Genomic DNA, 19,730 nt, shown 5'->3' with positions numbered 1-19,730 from the left:
CTGCCGGCAGCGGCTGTGGGCCGCGTGGGTGAAGCGAGCGTTTTTAGTTTGCTGGCCTGCGGCACTAAAGCTTTTTAGGGCGAAAGCCTTTAAGGGCTCATTGTTGTCCGTTTGTCCGTTCGCGAAAACTGTCACACTATAGCTGTCAATCATCCTGGTGATGTCATCAGTGGTTTAATACGTCGTAACCAAAAATCATCAAATTCATCGTGCAGAGTATGTCGGAACCATTTATTAGTAATTAATCATTAATTATTACTTAGTCATTAGCAATTTCAAGACGTTCCAAGACGTTTTTCATCCAATAAAGGTAGTATAAATGGAAACAGAAGCGTAGTCTTTCATTCGCAAACAGCGTGCAATCAGCAACAGAGGCAATCAGATCGACGCGAAAAGGCGTAGTCCACTACCTCTAGTGGACTCGCGCTCTTTAGATCGTCAAAGTGCCCCTGTAATTTTTTGCTTCCATCATCACTGTGCTAACAGCGGATGGTTGCGATGCCAGCAGTGAAAAAGACCGATCACATTGCGGTCGATGGAAAGTATGTATGTGGCGCTCCGGGGGCGAAGCATGAAAAGTGAGAAAAAACGAATATCAAAGAAAACGGAACCAAAATTATCGCTAACCGGATGAGTGCTCCTGTCGCTGACGGCGATAGACGGACGGCGTAAAGTGGACCTTTTGCCACGTGCTCCGCTGTTCGCATTTCATTTGATGCCGGTAGCGCATTGTACGCAGCAATAGGCAGTATATTTCGTCATTAAGGTGTCCCCAGAGGTAGTGAATCAATCAATCAATCAATCAATCAATCAATCAATCAATCAATCAATCAATCAATCAATCAATCAATCAATCAATCAATCAATCAATCAATCAATCAATTGGTCACTGTGTCAGGCAAATAAATCCTTATTCCCTCCGTAATACACGGGAAAGGGACCCCAAATGAAAATCTACAAATCAGCAGCTAGAATGTCGGTGAGGCCCCGCACACAGGCATGACATGCAGCACGTGATACGGCACGGGACAAATTAACACATACACGGGATGAAACATAACCAAAGTGCACCCTGATAAAGATCTGACAAAATGACTCAAAATTATTACTGCGCTAGCAGTAAAAAGAACAAAAAAAATTGTTGCTGTAGACTTCTTCGTATCTATGAGTACAAAATGCATTTTGAACTCTCAGGGTCATAAGGTGTCAACCAATCAACCAACGAAAGTTCTGCTGTTGTAAAGAATGGTTGCAGAAATAGCTCGATTAGTTCTGGGGAGCGCCTGCCCGAGGAAGCACTGCCGTGCAGGCAGGAATGGTAGGGACGTCAGCGCTATCTATTTTAGGGTGCTTTCAGAGGCCAAACGCTTGGTCTAACCTACAGCGTTTTTTTACCTGTGCAGAATCATAGGCACTCTGTGGTGTTGGAGCACGGCGAACCTTTTTGAATTTCTCTTTAGTTCATTACGCCACATTAACTTTAACTAAAACTAGAAATTGTAAAATAAAAAGCAGGGTTTAACGTCTGGAAACATCACGGAGGTTATGAAAAACAGCCCGGTGGAGGACTCCGGGTTAATTAAGCGCACTTAGGATTATTAATCATAATCTTTGCAACTTTACATCCCTGCTGAGGCACACTTTTGCGAAACGAAACTGCAAAAGGCTTATCGAGGCACCTCTCATATCCGAGAGATGAATTCCTCAATGTGAGACTAATGATTGCACTGCGCCCTAATTTTCGATTTATCTTGGACAAAATGAATATGCTTAATGCCTAATTTTCGAATCGCGTGCGAATCGAAAAATATGAAATATTCGGCTCGTGTTCGAAACCTTTAAATATTCGCACAAGAACAGCACATTATATAGCGCTTATTGCTTCACACTCCACTCTTACCATACCCAACGTGCAGGACAGACCCCATGTCAGCGTACCTCCTGTCCGTCATCTTCACAAATTTCAGCATGGTTTCGAGCGAGAAACTCAACCTCTGGTCGCCCATGTCGTAAGTGAACGCATTTCTGTCTTCATTTGGGAAAAAAATTTACAGAGGCATCTAATTACATCAGGTGTTGACAATAGGACAGCATTCGCCTTTATCGAACGTGACGTCACTTCCCCCCAGCCAATGCTAACGCTCCGGTTTATTGACGTCACTTCTCAACAGCCAATCAAAGGCTGCGATTCGGTAAGGTTACCAAGTTACCAAGCCGTGTATTTCCTTACATTTGTGTCAGCACTGTGCACACTTTCTATTCTTGCTTATATTCTTTACAACAGGGAATTAGAGTTTTTATCTATTTACGAAGCACGACTTTTCTAGGTGTTCGGCCTGTAACTGAGGACATAATACTTCTTTAAAGATTACGGTACTCGATCGGCAATGCGAATTTTTAGCGCAGGTGCAGGTGTTTTGATTTCGCGATGTATCAAGCACCGCTGTCGCGGCATCGTCCTCGGCTAACGCTCCTGTTACGCGCGGCGCCACCGCCCATGAGCCTCTCCTATGAGGCGCGCTTCGGAGTAGCCGCCGTAGACTGAGCGCGCCGCATTCCTCCGTTCTTGCCATGCCATCCTCGTTCCACAATAACCCTCCTCTTCCCACGGTAACTTCTACCACACTTGACGGGTAGCAGCTTCCAGGAGGTTAGAAACTTTCTTCCACAGTAACACCCTCAGGGTGGTTGCGCTGGTAGTGACACGTAACCACTCTGGTGGTTACGACGTTAACGATAAAAACAATCCTGGTGGTTACATAGCGAACTCTCACAGGCTTTACGGTGACAACAACAAGCTCAACCCGAGAAAAGAGCGCTTAACAGCTGTGCATGTAAAAGTCTCCAGAATGTTTGTTCGACAACCAAAGCATAAATTTCTGTTGATGTCCGGTTGCTATAAACCGCACTGTTGAACTCAATGGCTTGCGGGGTTTAACATCTAATAACTGGACATAGGTTATGACAGGGCTCCGTATTAATTTTGACAACTTTGGGATCTTTAACGGGCCCTAGCTGTGAAGGCAGATCACACAGAAGGTTTTGTATTTCGCATACATCGAAAACGCGACCATTGCGGTCGCCGCGAATCGAACCCGCAATTTGGCTCAACAGCTCAATGTCATAGCGGCTAAGCGGCTAAGCTACCGTGACGGGTCATACTTGTCAAAATGAAAGCCGCACTCACATGCTCGCATGAGGGAGTCACACGGGGTGGTCGCTGGGAAACATTGCATCTGTGCTCAGGGATTGCGTTTCGCTTGTCCCGAACAATTCTGTACCTTTAGAGCCAATCTACAGTCTTTGTCAAAGGTAACCAGGCTGCATGGTTTTGCTTCTCAGACGTATATTTAAACTATTATGCCAGCTCTCAAGCTCTAAATCTTTGTATGGTAAGGAGAACCCCTGTCCTCACCTTCAAAGAACTTTTCGATCTTTAAGGTAGCCTTAATAGCTCTACTATGCAAATGAGAAGCAAACCATGCAGCCTGGTTACTTTTGACAAAGACTGTACGAGTCTCGCTTTGTTTCCAGGTTCTCGCGCTCCCGGTACACCGTGCTGACGACGGTCACGCGGGCGATGGGGATCATAGAGGGTATGGTGGGCGTCCGCGTCAACACCTCTATCGTGCTGGACCTGTTCGTGGTGCCTCGGATGGTACGCCTCGCCACCTCGGGTGCCGGATTCATCGCGCTCCGCCAGGATGTCTTCGAGAGCCAGCGCCCCTGGCAGAGCCGCAACTGGTTGATCACCGTCGTCCACCACATGCTGGTGCAGTTCTTCCTCTCCTACGCGACGCCTCGGTGAGTGGACTTCCCTGGAGGCTTGAGCACCTTGAGAGGCCGCTCCCCATATAGAAATCGATGTTCGCTCAGAAGTACGTTCTCGAGATTCCACGACAGATCTTCGCGAAGTTGGTTTTCTGTTGCCATCCGCAGCAACCCTGCTACGTCTGCAGTTCGAGGCACGGCGTAAGATATACGGGTGGGGACACAGTGGGCCGCGCCCCAGGTGGATCGTGTCTCCTATTTACGAGTGAAATCGGGCTGAACGGCCCGATTTCGCGCGTAATTTGTATCTATCACTGATCTCCACTAGGTGGCTGGATGCCGCATTCCCTCTTTTCGAGACCAGCGCGAGTGAAGCCACTGGAAGTTGGACGGCTTGTTCCGGAAGTCGGGTGTCTGCTGTGTATTTCAATGCAAGAAGTCGCGTCTTTCGCCTTTTCGTTCTGAGTTTTTTGCGCTGTTCTCGCATAATGTCTGCTGTTGTACGAAAGTAACAAGCAAGCTGAACGCGAGAAATGTGAGCATTGTGTGCAGAACCCTGCAATTTCTGAGAAACCGAAGAAAACAGGCATGCAGGTCTCACCTTGCCGCGGGAAAGGAGTATGTGCATTAAACACTGTGTTATTGTCTGGTTCTTGTCTTCTGAGCGTGAAGGAGAAGTAGTGGAATGACGATGAGGCTAGGTCATCTTAAAACCGATTTTTTTTTGCAGCAATGAAAAGGCACAGCGCGAGAGGAACGACTGACAAGAAAGACGAATGCTGTAGTGCGCGTGAGAAGCGCTGTTAGAAGTAAACTGCACCAAGCACCACGAATTAAAGCCCATTCACCCCTATTACCCTATCTCCAGTTCCTTAGGCAGCGGGAAGGCTCATGCATGTTTTTGTTTCGGCCGTCGAGTTCATCGCTTGGCTAATAGGTGACGCTGTGATCGCAGGCGCGGTTGAAACTGCGTCATTGGTACTTAAATTGGCCGGTGATGTACAATGCTGTCCTCGTGTGCTGTCTCGCATATGTAACTTGCACAGGGGCTCAAGAAAACACTTTTGGCCTGTACTGAGCGGCAGCTTCTTCGTCCGCACTGTAGACCTCGCCTGAATATGGGTAAAGAACGCAACGACTTTACAAGCGTGTAGTAATGACCACGTATAAAGTGTTCAACGCATTCAAGGCCATGTAGGCGGGAGGAAAGGTTATATCAGCAGACTGAAAAAGAACCCAGTCGGAAGATAGAACGGAAAATGTTCTGTTGTTGGAACAGATCTTGTGCATTATTTTCTGCTACGAACTTTTGCAACGAAAAGTTTGGTAGTATTACGCTGTCCCTTGTCGTGGCGAAGGAACTACACAATGATGCCGCATAAAAGTACGACAAAATGCTGAGTATTAAGGCAAATCCGTCGTTGCGATAAGGCGAGAAAACAATTCGTTGCATTTGTGGCACGATTCTGTCATTTTGTTTCGACTGGGAATCGAGGCTGAATAGAAGGCGTTATCTTTTAATGTAAATATGGGAAAATGTATTTCTGCGGCATTTCAACTCTGCGCTTGGTGCTGCATGCCAGCCGAGTTTCTTGCTTACTATTAATGCTGTGGTCCTACATGTGTGCGATGCAAACCGACTGCACTGCCTGTTGTCGCGCAGCACCATTCGGGACATATGGATAGCCGAGTCTCTGGCGTACGTCTACCAGACCAGGGTGCTGTCCCGCATGGGCCTGGGCTCCACCACCAACCGGCTGCGCCTGCTGGACCGGCGCAAGGCGATGGAGGCCGACGACAGCGGACAGGACGGCGGTGCGCTCAGGGCCCGGCTCCTCTTCTCCATGCTCAGCGACCTGTGCCCCGAAACGTGCGTTGTCGAAGGGCCTTCCTTGCTCGCTCTATGGCCCAAAGAAAAAGCAGAGCTGAGAGATTTTCCAAGTGAAGGGCAGTGGTTCCCTTAAAACATTCATTTCCGCCTCTTTTACGATGTCGCCTGGTATGGCTGGCCGTTGACTGTTTGCCATGAATCTTCGCGCCGCAGTGTTCTAGTTGAATCCCATGGTTCTAAAATAGTGAATCCCCTAAAAAAAAAACGCTTCAAAAGCTGCTCCGAATCGGGTGCTGTGAGCTCGCCGTCTAAGGGCAGCTTTTCCTCGCTGCTCCCTTCCACCTGCAATGTACCCAGTGGCAAAAGCCTCACTGAGAGAGCCTGAACGTAAAGGAGTCATCACAGTGCCTACCAACAAATCGTGGCTTTACGATGTAAGTACTAGCCACGATGTTGTTAAGCGTACTTAAAAAGGAGAATTAGGCGGCCATTGCAATTTTAAGTTACCGCAGCTGTGGCCTAGTGGGCTGAGCGTCCGCCTCGCATGCGGGAGATTCAGGGTTCGATCCCCAGTGCCGCCGGATACCAACCGGGGACGCAATGGTTACAAGCTTTCCCTTGGTATTGTGCTCGGCTTATTTGGGGTCAAATGCTTGGAAAATGGGTCTGACTCCACTTGCAGTAGAAGCAAATACCATCTGTGGCGCTCCTTGGCCACAGATACCCTTTCGCCATAACAATCCATCATCATCAATTTTAAACTATCTGCTCTACCCCCCCCCCCCCCCCCGGCAAAGTAGCCTAGTTACGTCATGAACTGAGAGCCTCCTCGTAGCAAAGCTGCCGCGCACACTCAGTGCGGTGCTGAGCGCGCCTACTATAGAGTCGGCGAGATAGGGAAGAAGCTAGACAAAAAAAGGGAAGAGGACACAGGTCTTCGTTGCCTTAGTACCCGTTTCCCTTGTCACCTCGCCCTTCCCCTAGACCGAACAACGAACAACGAATAATCCACTTCCCTACGCTCTTTATGCGCACTTCAGTCGTTCAGTCGGTTCAGTCGCGAGAAAGCACGTGACCGTCGGTTCATGTTGTCATTGATCGCGAGCGCGCCAGTGTTGCCCGATTTCCACATGGTTCAGGACAACTTTAAAAATTCGATTACAAATTACTCGCTGCACCAAATGAGCTGCTATTTCGTCCAGCTGTTCCTTGATGCATAGCGAACAAAATGGAATGACCATCTCGAGTCTGAAAAATTTGGTGTCGTGGACCCTTTAAAGCATTTCACGCTACTCCAACGCACGCATCCTTACCTTTCCTGGGTGCAGTATCCAGTCTGGCATTCACCGGTACCTCACCACGAATGAGTACGGAGTCGCCGACGACCGGGCTTTCTGGATCAGCTTATATTCCTCACGTTTCCTGTCCCGGAACATGGAGACCTGGGCCAACTACAGGGGCTACCCCGTGCTCAGCGCGCTCCGGGTTTCCGACGACCGCGGACATGCCCTCGTGCTCAAGCAGGCCAGTTTACACACTTGCAGCAGGCACTGAAAACCTTTTGGACGGTTATTTTAAAACGACAGCAGTAGGAGGCACTTTCTTCCAGGTGAACGACATCGGTCCCTGGTGTCGGATTAGGGCATCATCATCACCACCATCATCATCATACGGGAAAATATATGGAGAGCCATGTCTTCTCTATGTTTTCTGTGTGGTGTTAATAAGCTTTCCTTATATTTTCTAGAAGACTTCTATGTAGTATGCATGGCGTCATACGAAGTCCGTAAGTTTTCATACGCGCTATCTCTACGATTCCATATGTCCCAAATGGACTCCGTACGATCCATATAGAAAAGATGTGGAATTATGGGACTCGTCATATGGATAGTTTCGGTAGGGCTTGCCTTTATCATTTGCCGAGTCTGCCTAAAGCAGCAAAACTTATTCGTCCACAGGGCTGGCACTGCTTCGTCGATCTCGAGTGCAACGTGACGCTCGTGTGGACAGTGCCCTTTGCGGTGGAGGTGCAGGGACATTTCCGCTATCCTCAAAATGGCGCCCACTTTTTGAGGGGAACAATACAGCGTTACAGGTGAGTGCTGCGGCATTGTTTTGTCCTGCGGTCGCCCGCAGTGTTGTTGGATTAGAGAAGGATAAAAAAGGAGCAAAAGACTAATGACAAAACAAATAGTGTGCATAGTCCTTTAGCAGATGGTTTCGCTCATAAAGTTCTCACTTGTCCAGTGGGCGCTTGACACGAACGATCGACATTTGCCAGACATCTTCGAGGTGCTTGAGTCAGCCATGATGGTCAGAACGGTCTGTTACCTTATCCCGTTGACTCATCATTTTTTTTTTAAGCGATCGAAATGAAATTTTTTTTTCGCCTAAATAGTATATTCACATCTTACGAAGGGTAATTTGTCATCTTTCCAGGGCTAAATATTAGCGACTGAACTTTTACAGGGATGTGCAATATTTTGTACGAAGTGCCATAATTGACGAAAATTGCGTCACCGAAATGCCGCAAATTATGAAGTAAACAAGCAAGGACCATAGAAATCAGCGCTGTGTGTGTGTGTCCATTCATTTTGTGTCCTTGTCGTGCGTTGCGCTATAATGTAGTTTTGGGTTTTTGGACATTACGCTTGAAAGTGGGAGAGAAAATTACGTTACTACTGGTTGAAAATTATGCCTGGACAAAACTGGCGGACGACGTGCTGTCCTACTCACTGCTTCGCGAAATATTATTTGCTACGTTCACTGCATTTCATAAAAGACGAGCTCATTTGCGAGATAGAGGATGCGAAATTCACCTGAAACAAAAAAAAAATAACTCTTAGGTGCCGCCCAACCTTAGAAAATGCTGTGTGAACACGACGTGTCAAAGGGTTGTATTTAGTTTTACGTTATGGCACTAATCTTTCTGAACAAAAACACGATTGCATCGTCGTTCAGGACCTGCACACACAGTACCATTTTGTAGCGAATTCCCGTCGACCAACCCACCAAGTCCCGTGCGAGCAGTATGGTTCCAGAACGACAGAGCACCAGTCCACATCTCGTCGCGAGTTAGGAGCTGCCTAGACATGCGCTTTGCTGGTTGGTCGACAGGGCTCGGTGGGCTTACCAAAGTTGCACAGATAATTGGCCCAATGTTGGAAATACATGGTTTCATTCAGGTCCTTTGTAGGTCCCGCCTCTGCCAATGCATTTTCATTAGTGGACCGATAACCCGTTCTACTTGGTTATGTTCTGGCCCCCGAGGTCGCCTGACCTAATTTCATTAAATATTTTTTTTCCAATATCAACAACAGACTGTATGAAATTACACCCGCACTGCAGACAGCGGAGTTGTTAGGATGCATTGAAAACAATGCAAAATGTTGCCTGCGCTCACAGACGAGGACAGAAGACGAGGCCTAAATCTCTCGAACCATACACCAGCAATGTCTGCGATGTCCAGCTCGTTTTCTGCCCTTGTCTGTCAACATTGCCGCCCTATCTCACCTTAACGGAACCAGAAGAAGCCGCGTACATCGAGGCCAGAGACACCACAGCGGGTGTAGGTGTTCAGAGCATGTCGGGAATAGAGTGGAGCCGACGAGAAAATAATGGCTGAAAGCACATAATGTGGTAGAGAGTGAGGGCTTCGAGAACTACTTATAAATGGCCCAACATGGGCGAGGAGACAATGGCGCAGCGAACCTTCCTGCACTCTCCTTTTACAGGATGCCTGAAGGCCTGACGTCATCGTGGCTGCTGCTGAACACGCGCACCGTCTCCTACTTCCGCGTCCAGTACGACACGGAGAACATTGCGCTGCTCACGAGGCAGCTGCTGCGCAACAACTCCGCCCTGCCGGAGACCGTCAGGGCGCTCTTCCTGGACGACATGGTGGCGCTGGCAGTCCGCAGGATGGTGTCCATCGACGCCCTGGTCGGATTCCTCACCTACCTGCCAGTAGGCCGCTTCATATGCATGCACTTCCTGTCTTTACAGGGGCCATGAAATTATAATTACGAAGGTTAGGAAAAGTGCAAGAGTGATCGGTATTCCATCGGTCCTCACCGCTCCGAAAAATTGTTTAAGCAAGCTTCATGAACACGGAAGATAGAAGCGTATAAAAATGATGTTCCCCCTCTCTGCCCGCAACCCATACACGCTAACGCGGCGGAAAAAAAAAATAAACAAAACAGGATGGGACTGCAACACGCCGCGGTCCATCCTGTCGTCCAAGTCTTTTGGACACGCCCAGTGATTATGCTCGTCCAGATTCCCCACCTTATGTCATGGCGGTAAGGGCGGCTGAGAGCGCCAGGTGAGGTGTCACCCTAATCAGTTGCGAGCAGAATTTTTTTAAAGCCTCGCTTGAACCAATTCAGACGGTATGTAATAACAGCGTCGATGAAAGCGGGGAAACAAGACACTTGAAAGGGGAGCAGCGGAACAAAGATTCTTCTAAAGGAAGACTAATAAAGTTAAAACTCGATTTAACGAAAGACGATTTGACGACGTTATCGATTTAACCAATAAATTGTGGATCCCGGCAAAGTACCCGCAGGGTTAAGTGTTCTGATGAACACGAAATCAGGAAACAAGCGACTACTAAAAACCCGATTTAACCAAGTTTTTACGGGAAGAAATTAGGAAATAAAGAGGTGGTTCCTTGCTTATTTCACCCACGGTATCTCGCAGTTTGTTGGCAGCGTGCCAGCAGTGACGTCTTCGAGCCCAAGCCGCGATCCTGGTTTTGTTTTGACGGAGCTGTAAGCTGCGCCGTTGCGCAGAACAACGGACTCAGCAGTCAGCGGCGCTTGTCACCTTTGGCTTCGAAGACTTTTGCCAGATGTCGCTTTCGCTCACAAGCGATTCAGGCCGCATTCGCGTACTTTTGATACACGCAGGCGCGGGTTATCCGCAAGCAGGATGTCGCAGTACGTTTAGGGTGCTGTTCGATTACGAATTTACATTCCGAACGGGGAAAAATGCCTTCCTCGATTTTACGTATTTCTCGATGCAAAGAACTGTATCTTTCGGAGCAATAGCGCAAACAGGAGAAGGGACCAAGTGTCTACTCGTTCTTGGTCCCTTAGGAAAGGACTATGTTAGGATAAAGAAGCGAAAGAGAAACAGAAAATGATAGTCCTGGTAGCTTTCTTGTGGTCCTCTGTTCTATAAAGACAGTTGGCTGACCCCGTTCAGACGCTCAGAATATTTGAGGAGCGCCTTGACGACGTTCCTAGCACGCGTAAGTTGAAGACAAGGTTCCGGAATCTTGAGTCTCTCCCGCAGAACAAGCAAGGGACACACGCATTGTTCCAACTGGGATTCCTCTACGTTCCGCTTCGGTGCAGAATGAGGAGAGCTGCGCGGTGTGGCACCTGTACTCGCTGGTGTCCCGCAAGGCCCTGGAGCAGTTCTCGGGGCGCACGGAGTACAGGACCTTCTACCAGCGCAACCAGGAAGTGTGCATGCTGCTCCAGTTGTCGACGACAGGCGACGCCTGCGTGCGGGCCATGCGTCGGAGGACCTGCTGCACATTCAGGATGTTCTGCACGCCCCGTTCGACTACCGTGCCAGCGCTGCACTCGAACGACACTGTCACGCCGTCGGAGCCATTCGTCCGCCGGATTTATTTTCCACGTTGATCGCAAATCCCTGACTCAGGGCAGATCACGAAACGCCCGATAAAGATGTTTTACACTCGTTGTTGTACAACTGTCTGGTATAGTTAGGTTTACGGGAGTTTAACATCCCAAACCGACTCAGGCGATAAGGGACGCCGTAGTGAAGGGCTCCGATAATTTCGACCACCTGGGGTTCTTTAACGTCCACTGACATAGCACAGTACACGGGCCTCTAGTATTTCCAAGCAGATGGACACAATGAATACTTTTATCAATGTTTCGTACTGAGATCCCAGTGAAAGAACAGCACTGAAAGGAATTGTTTGCGATAGCACCAAAAAAACTGAGAAATCCTACTGACACTTGACATAATCAAATAAGGAATTATCAAACTGCACACCAGTGATCAACCTCCCTCCTTTTTATCAGATCAGCATCAGGAACGTCGATGATAGCGACAACCAGACTTCGACCAATGACGGTAAAGACACGCTAGAATTATTGCTCATCCTCTTAGTCGAATGTCCCCTATTTTTACCGGACATGAAGCGAAAATGTTCTAGTTCTTGATATATTGTTTGTTTTTTAACACTTACTTCGCACACACACACGCACACGCACGCACACGCACGCACACGCACGCACACGCACGCACACGCGCGCGCACACACACATATACCTGACATTTCAACCTTTTGTTTGTTTTGTAACACACTGAGTAACCTGTTAGCTCTGCATCGCTCTTTCAACTGCACGGACATCCAGGCCTTGTGAAGCCCTTGTTAGGCTTTTTGTTTTCCCCCTTCAACATCAAACCTGTCAATGGACGCGAAATGCTGATAATAAAATTTTGACTTCGACTGTCTCGTCTGGAGAACTACTCCTTTAGGCACGAAAGCAACGACAAACTTGTTTCCGAACAAGGCAGGAGGGCAACATCCAATGTCAGAGTGTGTCTACCAGCTACAGCAGTTTAAAGCACCTTTTGGCAAACAGAGGAACACCATTTCCAAACCAAACGTGGGCAAGTCAAGTTAAGAAACACGAAAAAAAAAAACTGTCCAGCATTAATTGCAAGACTTGACAAGAGGAAGAAAGGAGCGATCATAACCGCTTGAATTTACCAGCAACGGGAACTGCATACACCCTTATAAAATTGTCTATAGACAGTCAATAGACTTCTTATAGACTATTTTTTATTCGTGCTGTTTGCCATTAGGCGTAATGAAAAAGGAAAAGAAAGTTATAAAAAGGAGTGTAAAAAAAAACTCCATAGACTCCATTGCCTTCTTACAGATATTTCTTTTTGTTTTGTTCATAGTCTATAGACTCTTGATAGACAAGTCTGCTAAAAAGTGTATGGCCATAAATCGATAGATTGTCTATAGACAGTCTATAGCATTTGAATTGCCTATAGGCTCTTCTCTAGGATTTGTCTATAGAAAGTCTATAGACTTCATAGAAAGAAGTCACAGGCCACCGCTTTTACACCGAAATAGCAAAGTACTGCTAATTCAGTAAAACAACTTCATGAGACTGCAATTCTATGCTGTTTTTTTTGTCAAGGATTTATTCTGAAGTTGCACCCGACCATATATTCCTTCCAGCCCGCATTTTTGCAGGTTGTTTAGTTTTTGCGCAAATTCAACCGTGCCACGAGCTGTGTTTCAGGTGCGGTTTCCATCAGCGTGCAACGTGCCAGCTCGAGGAGTAAAGAAGAAGAAGAGCAAAGGGACGGATGCCTGAAGCCAGCCCTACGAAGGAAGCATTCCAGCGGGGACAACTCCAGTCTCCTGGTCAGCGCCATGCTAGACATGCTCAACTTCCTCCGGTTCCGCTTCGGCGCCGCCGGATTGCAGCCGAGCGAGGCCTTCGACTGCGCCGATGCCTTCGGCTACGGCAACTTCCAGAGGGGTACGCTGTTATTCGCCATACTCTCCGTGTGGGTCATGCACTCGAACACGCTCGCCTTCCCGCTCATCGCCAGCGAGATAGACCACTGGTGTGCGAAGCCGGCCGACGTCAATCTCTCGATGGCGGCCTGGAAGGAGACTGCCATCCCCGTCGAAGGCAACGGGCGCCGAAGCCACTGCACCGTCTACGCGAATCCGAGCGACCCCAACAACACCGAGGTCGTCTGGTGCGACCTATGGGACTACGACGAAGAGGTCGCCCACACCACTATCGTGAGCCTATGGAACCTGGTGTGCCACCGACGTTGGCTCGTTGCCATGGCCAACGCCATCTACATGGCCGGCGCCTTGGGGTTCCTGGTCGCGTCCGGGTTTGCCACGGACGTCGTCGGCCGCAGACCAATCATCCTGAGCGCGACGTGCGTGCTGATGGTGGCGGCGCTCGGAGGCTGCTTCGCCAACACGTACCTCGTATACCTGTGCAGCCGGTTCGTCATCTCGGGCACTTCGAGTGCACTCGGCATGGTGGCCTGCGTCCTGGTGACCGAGGTGTCGACGAACCAGCACCGGGCCGTGCACGTCAGCCTCTCTGGAATGGCGGGGCTTTTGCTCGGCGAGGCCTGCTTCGCAGCTCTTCACCAGGTGCGCCTCAATTGGATCCTGCTGCAGCTCCTGATGGTGGCGCCCACGCTGCTGATCCCCTTCGGCTGCACCCTGATCACGGAGTCACCGCGCTGGCTGATAGCGCGCCGGGATCTTAAGGGTGCTGAAGCGGTGATCAAGGAGGCTGCCAAGATGAACTCTTTCTCAGCCGAAGAGGCCTCGGCGTTCGTCCAACGCCTGAGGGTCCTGGACCTTGAACACGCCAAACTGATGCAGGCCTCCACAACGAACATCGAGATGCCCATTCACAGCAACGTCCTACGTCGTGCAGCGGTCATTCTCTCGGTGTCCTTCACCGTCATGGGCGCCTACTACGCGGTGCTCCTGGCGTTCGCGGCCCGCAAGAAGCCCTGGATGAGCTGGACGTCCGTGGCCACCGACGCTGCGTCCTTCGCTCTGTACGTCCGCGTGGTGGACAGAGTCGACAGAGTGACCATCGCCACCACGGTCTACCTCCTGGCCGGCACCAACTGCTGCTTCCTGGCCGCCACGATGGTCAGCAGCGTCCCGGAGGTGTTCTCCACGATCCTGCTGATACTGGCCAAGGCCGTCAGTACCATGGCGTTGGTAATAACCTCGCTGTGCGCCGTCGAGGCGTGTCCATCATTCGGGCGCGGCCTGTGCGTCTGTCTGTACCTAGCCAGTGGTCGCCTGGGCGGCGTGTTCGCGGCAGCCGCTTCTAATCTCCGCCCGTCGGGACGGGAGGACGTGATGGCGGTGATGGCGGGAGCCGTGCTCTACCTGTCATCCCACATCATTCAGAAGTTGCCGTGCGAGGGAGGCGCGTTCGACCCGGAGGTATCGCGTATAACCGCAGCCAGCGCAGTCGATATCATGGAAACGATGAGGGTGTCTCTGGAGCCGCGACCCAAAGCCAAGGTTCGCAAGAAGCGACGTTCAACCTCATCCGCCGCCTCCGCCAGTCAGCGCAGTATTTCTAGCCAGCGATCAATGAGCCAGCACCATCAGCCTAGCGGAGTGAACATTAACTAAGCCCCATTTATTAACGCACCCGCTACCTTTTCTTCTCGGCGCCCTTCCGAATGTTTCTATCTTATATTGATCTGGTCTTCTTTATTAACTGAACAGGCTTGTATACCCCGACAAAAACAGTTCTGGTTCGGCAATTTCTATGCATCGCTCAAAGTTGTTTCCCTTAAGCTTTCGTCAGTTTTTTTTTTTTTTGAAGCGAAAAGCTTCACTAGGCTCGTCAACACCAGGTCTGGTGTGCGCCGTGATCAATTTTACCACAGCTGCGCATGCGCGAAACCGAGCGTCGTTACGCGGAGCGCAGGTGGCCGCTGCTGCCGGCGCCGTCGTCGCCGCCGCGCGCTTAGTCCGTCGTCTGAACGTCGCCGCTTCTCCTCGCCACCGTTTTACCCTTCGCCGCTGCCGCGCGGTCGCCGCCGCCGTCCCAAGAGGAGATTGTTCTTTCGCAAGGCGTTGCGAGAACGCGTGAGCGGTGGCGGCGGCCATAAACACTTCTTCTTATGGCCCAGAAACACCGATCCAGAGGGGTAGCTTGGGAGTTGGCTGAAAAGCAGCGAGAGCTTTTCGTTTATCTAGGCTTAACCTTAGCTAAGCCACAGCCAATTTTTATCTGGTCCCTTCTTTTCAGTCTGTTTTATAGTTTTTCCGTCTGCGCCTCGTCGTCCTATTTTAATGTCGTGTTCCAGCGTACTTATCCTGATTTAACAGTTTCTAAGTTAACTAACAACAGTGGACATAATACATTTCTCTATTAATTTAGAGCAGACAAGCGTAGGAAAATAAGGACCTCATGTGCGTTACAAATTCGTATCCGGGTGCTAGTTGTTTTTCGCAAACTGATTCGTAAAATGATCCGTGATTCTATAATTTTGTGGCGATCAAGTACCTTTGTTTATTTTGTCAATTTTCATCGAGCATTGTGTGAGTGCTGTGCTGTTTTTCGCAACCATCCCACGTTAACAAACAAACTTTGTGCATCAGGAAGCCCTGTACCGATCGAGATTGCGGAATCGTTGCTTGTACGTTTGGGCTCGTAACTAATGCAGCACCAATTTGGATTCATAGACAACATGAAATCACAGTGTTTACTTACCTGTTCACAATGCGCCCTAACAATCAAGCACGTGTTCTCGCTTGAACGCAGGCCTGGTTGCTCTTACTACATTTGACGCGCTCACCGTAGGTCGCGCAAGTGTCTGACACTATGGGAACTGCCAATAGCAATTAAGCACTTTCAGGTGTTCAATGCTTTTCTCCACCCACTCGCTTTATACGTGGTGTGGCACTTGCGTGTGACTCTCTTCTTTGGTTGGTGCCGGGCAAAGTTGTCTGAGCTTGCGGCCTATTGAGCGTTTTCATCACTGTGTTCAGCATTGTGCGGAAACATGGAATTTCCGCGCATGGACCGATCCTTCACGCATCACATGGTCCAGAAGCCATCCTACAACCTCCATGGGCATCAATGCGTGCTTGCAAAAGTTCCAAGGGACCATGTGGAACAGTTGAAGAATGCGCTGGACATCACGGCAAATCGCAACTGAACAATGAATGCATTGTGAAAATCTGTGGTGTCACTCTGATGAACATATGCTGCGAGACTATGCTGTTGAAACGGTTCTTTGGTGCATTAGTTACATCCGTTTTACAGCATGCATTCTTCACGTTTTGAATCCCTCCAATAAATTCTTGGAGGTTCGTGTTTCAAACCACGTGGTATGCTTTCCGAGACGAAAGCGTTACATCAGTAGGACAGTCTTCCTCGTCACTGTTCTGTCCTAACGTAGGTATATGACCCCTAAATGTGAAATCTGACTCAACAGTGACCGCTTATGGTGCATCACTGGTCGCATGTACCCCAAAGGTATGCGAATAGTGAAATTATGTGCCCATCATCCTGGTTGTTCTTGCTATAACTGACGTGCTCACCGTAGGTGGGATCTTGCGGCCTATTAAGGGACGTTTTATTCGGCTCTGTTCAGTACTTTTCGAAAACATGAAATCTCCGCGCATGGACCTATCCTTCACGCACGCCTGTTAGTGTCAGTAACCGCAAACACTGAAGTATTGGTTCCAAGTCCGACGCATGTCACAACCTGATGCAGTCTCGACAGTTAGGCGTTGTGGCACGGCGTTTCGCAGGTGAAGCCTTTGCCATTCAAGCCCTTTAGCTGTGAATCTTGCATTCGAGGTAAAGTACACCGGTGCGAATTTATGGGTGGCAACTCTTGAAGAGGACCTTTCGGGGTGCGTGGAGGAAGAGTTTTCTTAGCGCATATCTCGAGCTTTTCTAGTCGCGAGAATAAAAGAGTCTAAAGTACCTGTCCTGCTCTAAATTTCTCCCTTAATGGTCATGGACGTCATGATGATGATGACGATCTCGACAGGGGAGCAAGTGACGGAGCTTCGCGTCCGGAATAAACGTGTGCCGACGAGCATTCCTGCTGAACATTTCTTGATAGATGTATAGGTCACCTGCAGCTTGCATCTTGATTGGGCAACGTGTTTAGTCTTCTTATCGTGACCCGAGGATTATCTGGAGAGGGAGCTTACAGGATAGCGTTGCTACTGTAGGTAACGTTTGTATGATGATTTTCAAAGCCACCGCCACGCGGCTTTATCACTTTTTAACGCCAGACTCGCCAAGGTGCATGCATGCGCAGCTGATTATCAGCTGACCACATGAATGCGCAGCTGATTATACGTTGCTCGAGATTGTATAGGTTGCTTTGCATGCAGGATCTCGGAATTTATTTTCAAGCTTTAAATTGAGCTCGGCTGAGAGCGGCGGTGATTCTGTCCGTCGATGGCTTCCGAGCACGCTTGTAGCTACAGCCGCCCATATGTTCAGTTCCAGTTCTTTAGGGGCTCAAGATAGCCGAATAAAGGTTTTCTTCTGTAAACGTTTCCATGCCGTCCATTCGGACTACCGCCACCACTACTTGATAATAGACAGACTTAAAAAGGAACATTTTAAAATCGCACTTAGTCATAAAAAAAAGCCATGCAAGAACTTGAGGTCATAGAGTTTCTTACTATTACCTAGAGGGAAAGCTGGCGGCGCTGCACTTCAGCCACCATGGACGCCCAAAGCATCATGGGGCGGTGAGCTACTTGTTGCGGCACAGTCGTAATTTTTTGGGAACATGGAGTGGCACTACTAAGACGTTTCATTCCGAAAACGCTGTTCGTGTGTGCGCAGACGACTTTCGCGCGAACGCAGTGGGCAACACTCATAGTAGTGAAAACGCGACGACACACGACGCCAATAAAAGGTTTCACTTTTCTGAAATGCCATTAAAAACCTCTTATAGTGTTTAAGGAATAACATATTTTTTGAAAATATATTTGCTCTTAAAAGTGCGCCTGCTAATTACGAAATATTAGTTTTTATAGTGTTGACTACTTGGCCAATAGGAGAGCGAGTCGTCTCTTATTTTGGGCAAACTTCGCACTTAAATGCTTTTCTGCTCGTTTGTTGCAATCATTAGACAAGATATTGAATGTTAGGATGTTTGTAATTATCAAACAGCTTTATTTTTCTATTATTTTTTTGGCCAAAAGTTGCAGTTCCGCAACAAGTAGCTCACCGCCCCATGATGCTTTGAGCGCCCATGGTGGCTGAAGTGGTCTCGAGGGGTCGCCATGCAATATCCCATAGACGGGCTGCCAGCTTTCCCTCTAGGTAGTAATAGTAAGAAACTCTATGCTTGAGGTCGCATTCGAGCGCGAGGACTAAAAAATTTTGTCCATTTGGCAAAAAGGGTTTGAATTTTGCACTTCGTTTTCTTGCAGATAATGAGCTCACCTCGGAAAAATGACCAGAGCCATCGTGTGCTCATGTTGTGCTTTGTCTGGCTATGTGGTCCTAAATTCGTATGCCGCTGCAATTTACCACTGAGAATGATCACTATTTTGATAAGTCATTGAAGAAGAGAAGATCGAACATTGGTTTGGCAGGACTCGCTGCTGGACTCGGAACACCATAAATGATTCTAGCCCACTTACAAGTTATTTAGCGCGACGGGGTGTCGACAAAGATGCAAGAGATGACGTTCTGAACTTCGCAATTTATTGATTTATTCGTATTGTTTTTAGATAATTTTTGTTTTGTATTATTATAATTAGGTAATTTCGTTCCGATCTGCTCAAAATCTCTCAAAATTCGTTCTTCGTTTTCCCAGATTCTTCAATTTTTATTTATGAGCCGCTTGAGATAAGCGCGAATGGATTTGATGCTCTTCGGATCTGCACCAAACCCTGGGCAATCCCCCACCTATGTCCCATCGCTTCAGAGGCAACAACAACTTCGTCTCTGTCGTGTCGTGCTCTCGGGGTCCGGCGGCTAGTTGATTTAAAAATCTCCATGCATCCAGGGCCAACTCGCTGAGCAACATCCATTACTAATCTAGTACCCTCCACTACGGAGTCTCTGCCTCCCTTTGCTCTTTTTTTTTATCGTTACCCTTAAGGCGCGGTCAGGGCGCCCACTCTAAGAGAGTTTGTGCCTTTCCTTTCTTCATAACCGGTCGCTTCAAACGGAGGCGTCGGCATGCAGCAGCTGTTGAACAGTTCGCGAACATTTAGTTCCGCTGAGCAGTTGCTGTATGAATGCAATAGAACTATAATACTGACGTTAACACCTGCTTGCTCCATTCCTCATTTTCTTGAATACAGTGCTTGGCTAGGCGTCTTAAAGATCATGAGCAAAGGCTTTTCATATTAGAACCAATTTATTTCCTTTGTACTTTTTCTTGCTATCTTTTCGATTTCGTGAACACTTACGAAGAGAAGTCAAATGTTTTGTGCTTTACTATCAAACTCCATCTGCGGGTTTGACGCTAAAGTGAAAGGCATGGCATCAACATATCCACGCCGAAGACATGGGCGTAGCACCAACACCACCTCACCAACTTCGTCAGCGCGACATCG

At 48.6% G+C, this 19,730-nt stretch overlaps 3 protein-coding genes across 3 annotated transcripts; all 3 read left to right on the top strand.

The window, feature by feature from the left end:
* Positions 1-1,926: 1,926 nt before the first annotated feature.
* LOC149330716 (uncharacterized) lies at positions 1,927-7,156 on the top strand. Its single transcript, XM_089559486.1, has 4 exons — positions 1,927-2,009; positions 3,535-3,804; positions 5,435-5,641; positions 6,931-7,156. Exons 1-4 carry the CDS (start codon positions 1,927-1,929, stop codon positions 7,154-7,156), a joined length of 786 nt encoding a protein of 261 aa, XP_089415612.1.
* A 456-nt stretch (positions 7,157-7,612) lies between these two features.
* On the top strand, positions 7,613-11,256 carry LOC149330715 (aminopeptidase N-like). Its single transcript, XM_089559485.1, has 3 exons — positions 7,613-7,697; positions 9,337-9,568; positions 10,963-11,256. Exons 2-3 carry the CDS (start codon positions 9,338-9,340, stop codon positions 11,254-11,256), a joined length of 525 nt encoding a protein of 174 aa, XP_089415611.1. The 5' UTR covers positions 7,613-7,697; position 9,337.
* A 1,793-nt stretch (positions 11,257-13,049) lies between these two features.
* On the top strand, positions 13,050-16,342 carry LOC149330714 (solute carrier family 22 member 6-like). The gene is made up of 2 exons (XM_089559484.1): positions 13,050-14,733; positions 16,173-16,342. Exons 1-2 carry the CDS (start codon positions 13,050-13,052, stop codon positions 16,340-16,342), a joined length of 1,854 nt encoding a protein of 617 aa, XP_089415610.1.
* The last annotated feature ends 3,388 nt before the right edge of the window (positions 16,343-19,730 follow it).

Source organism: Amblyomma mixtum, chromosome 9 (assembly GCF_055824585.1).
Source record: "Amblyomma mixtum isolate Tamu chromosome 9, ASM5582458v1, whole genome shotgun sequence".
NCBI lineage: Eukaryota > Metazoa > Arthropoda > Arachnida > Ixodida > Ixodidae > Amblyomma > Amblyomma mixtum.
Note: the sequence above shows the minus strand (reverse complement) of the source record. Positions and strands in the feature narration are given on the sequence as shown.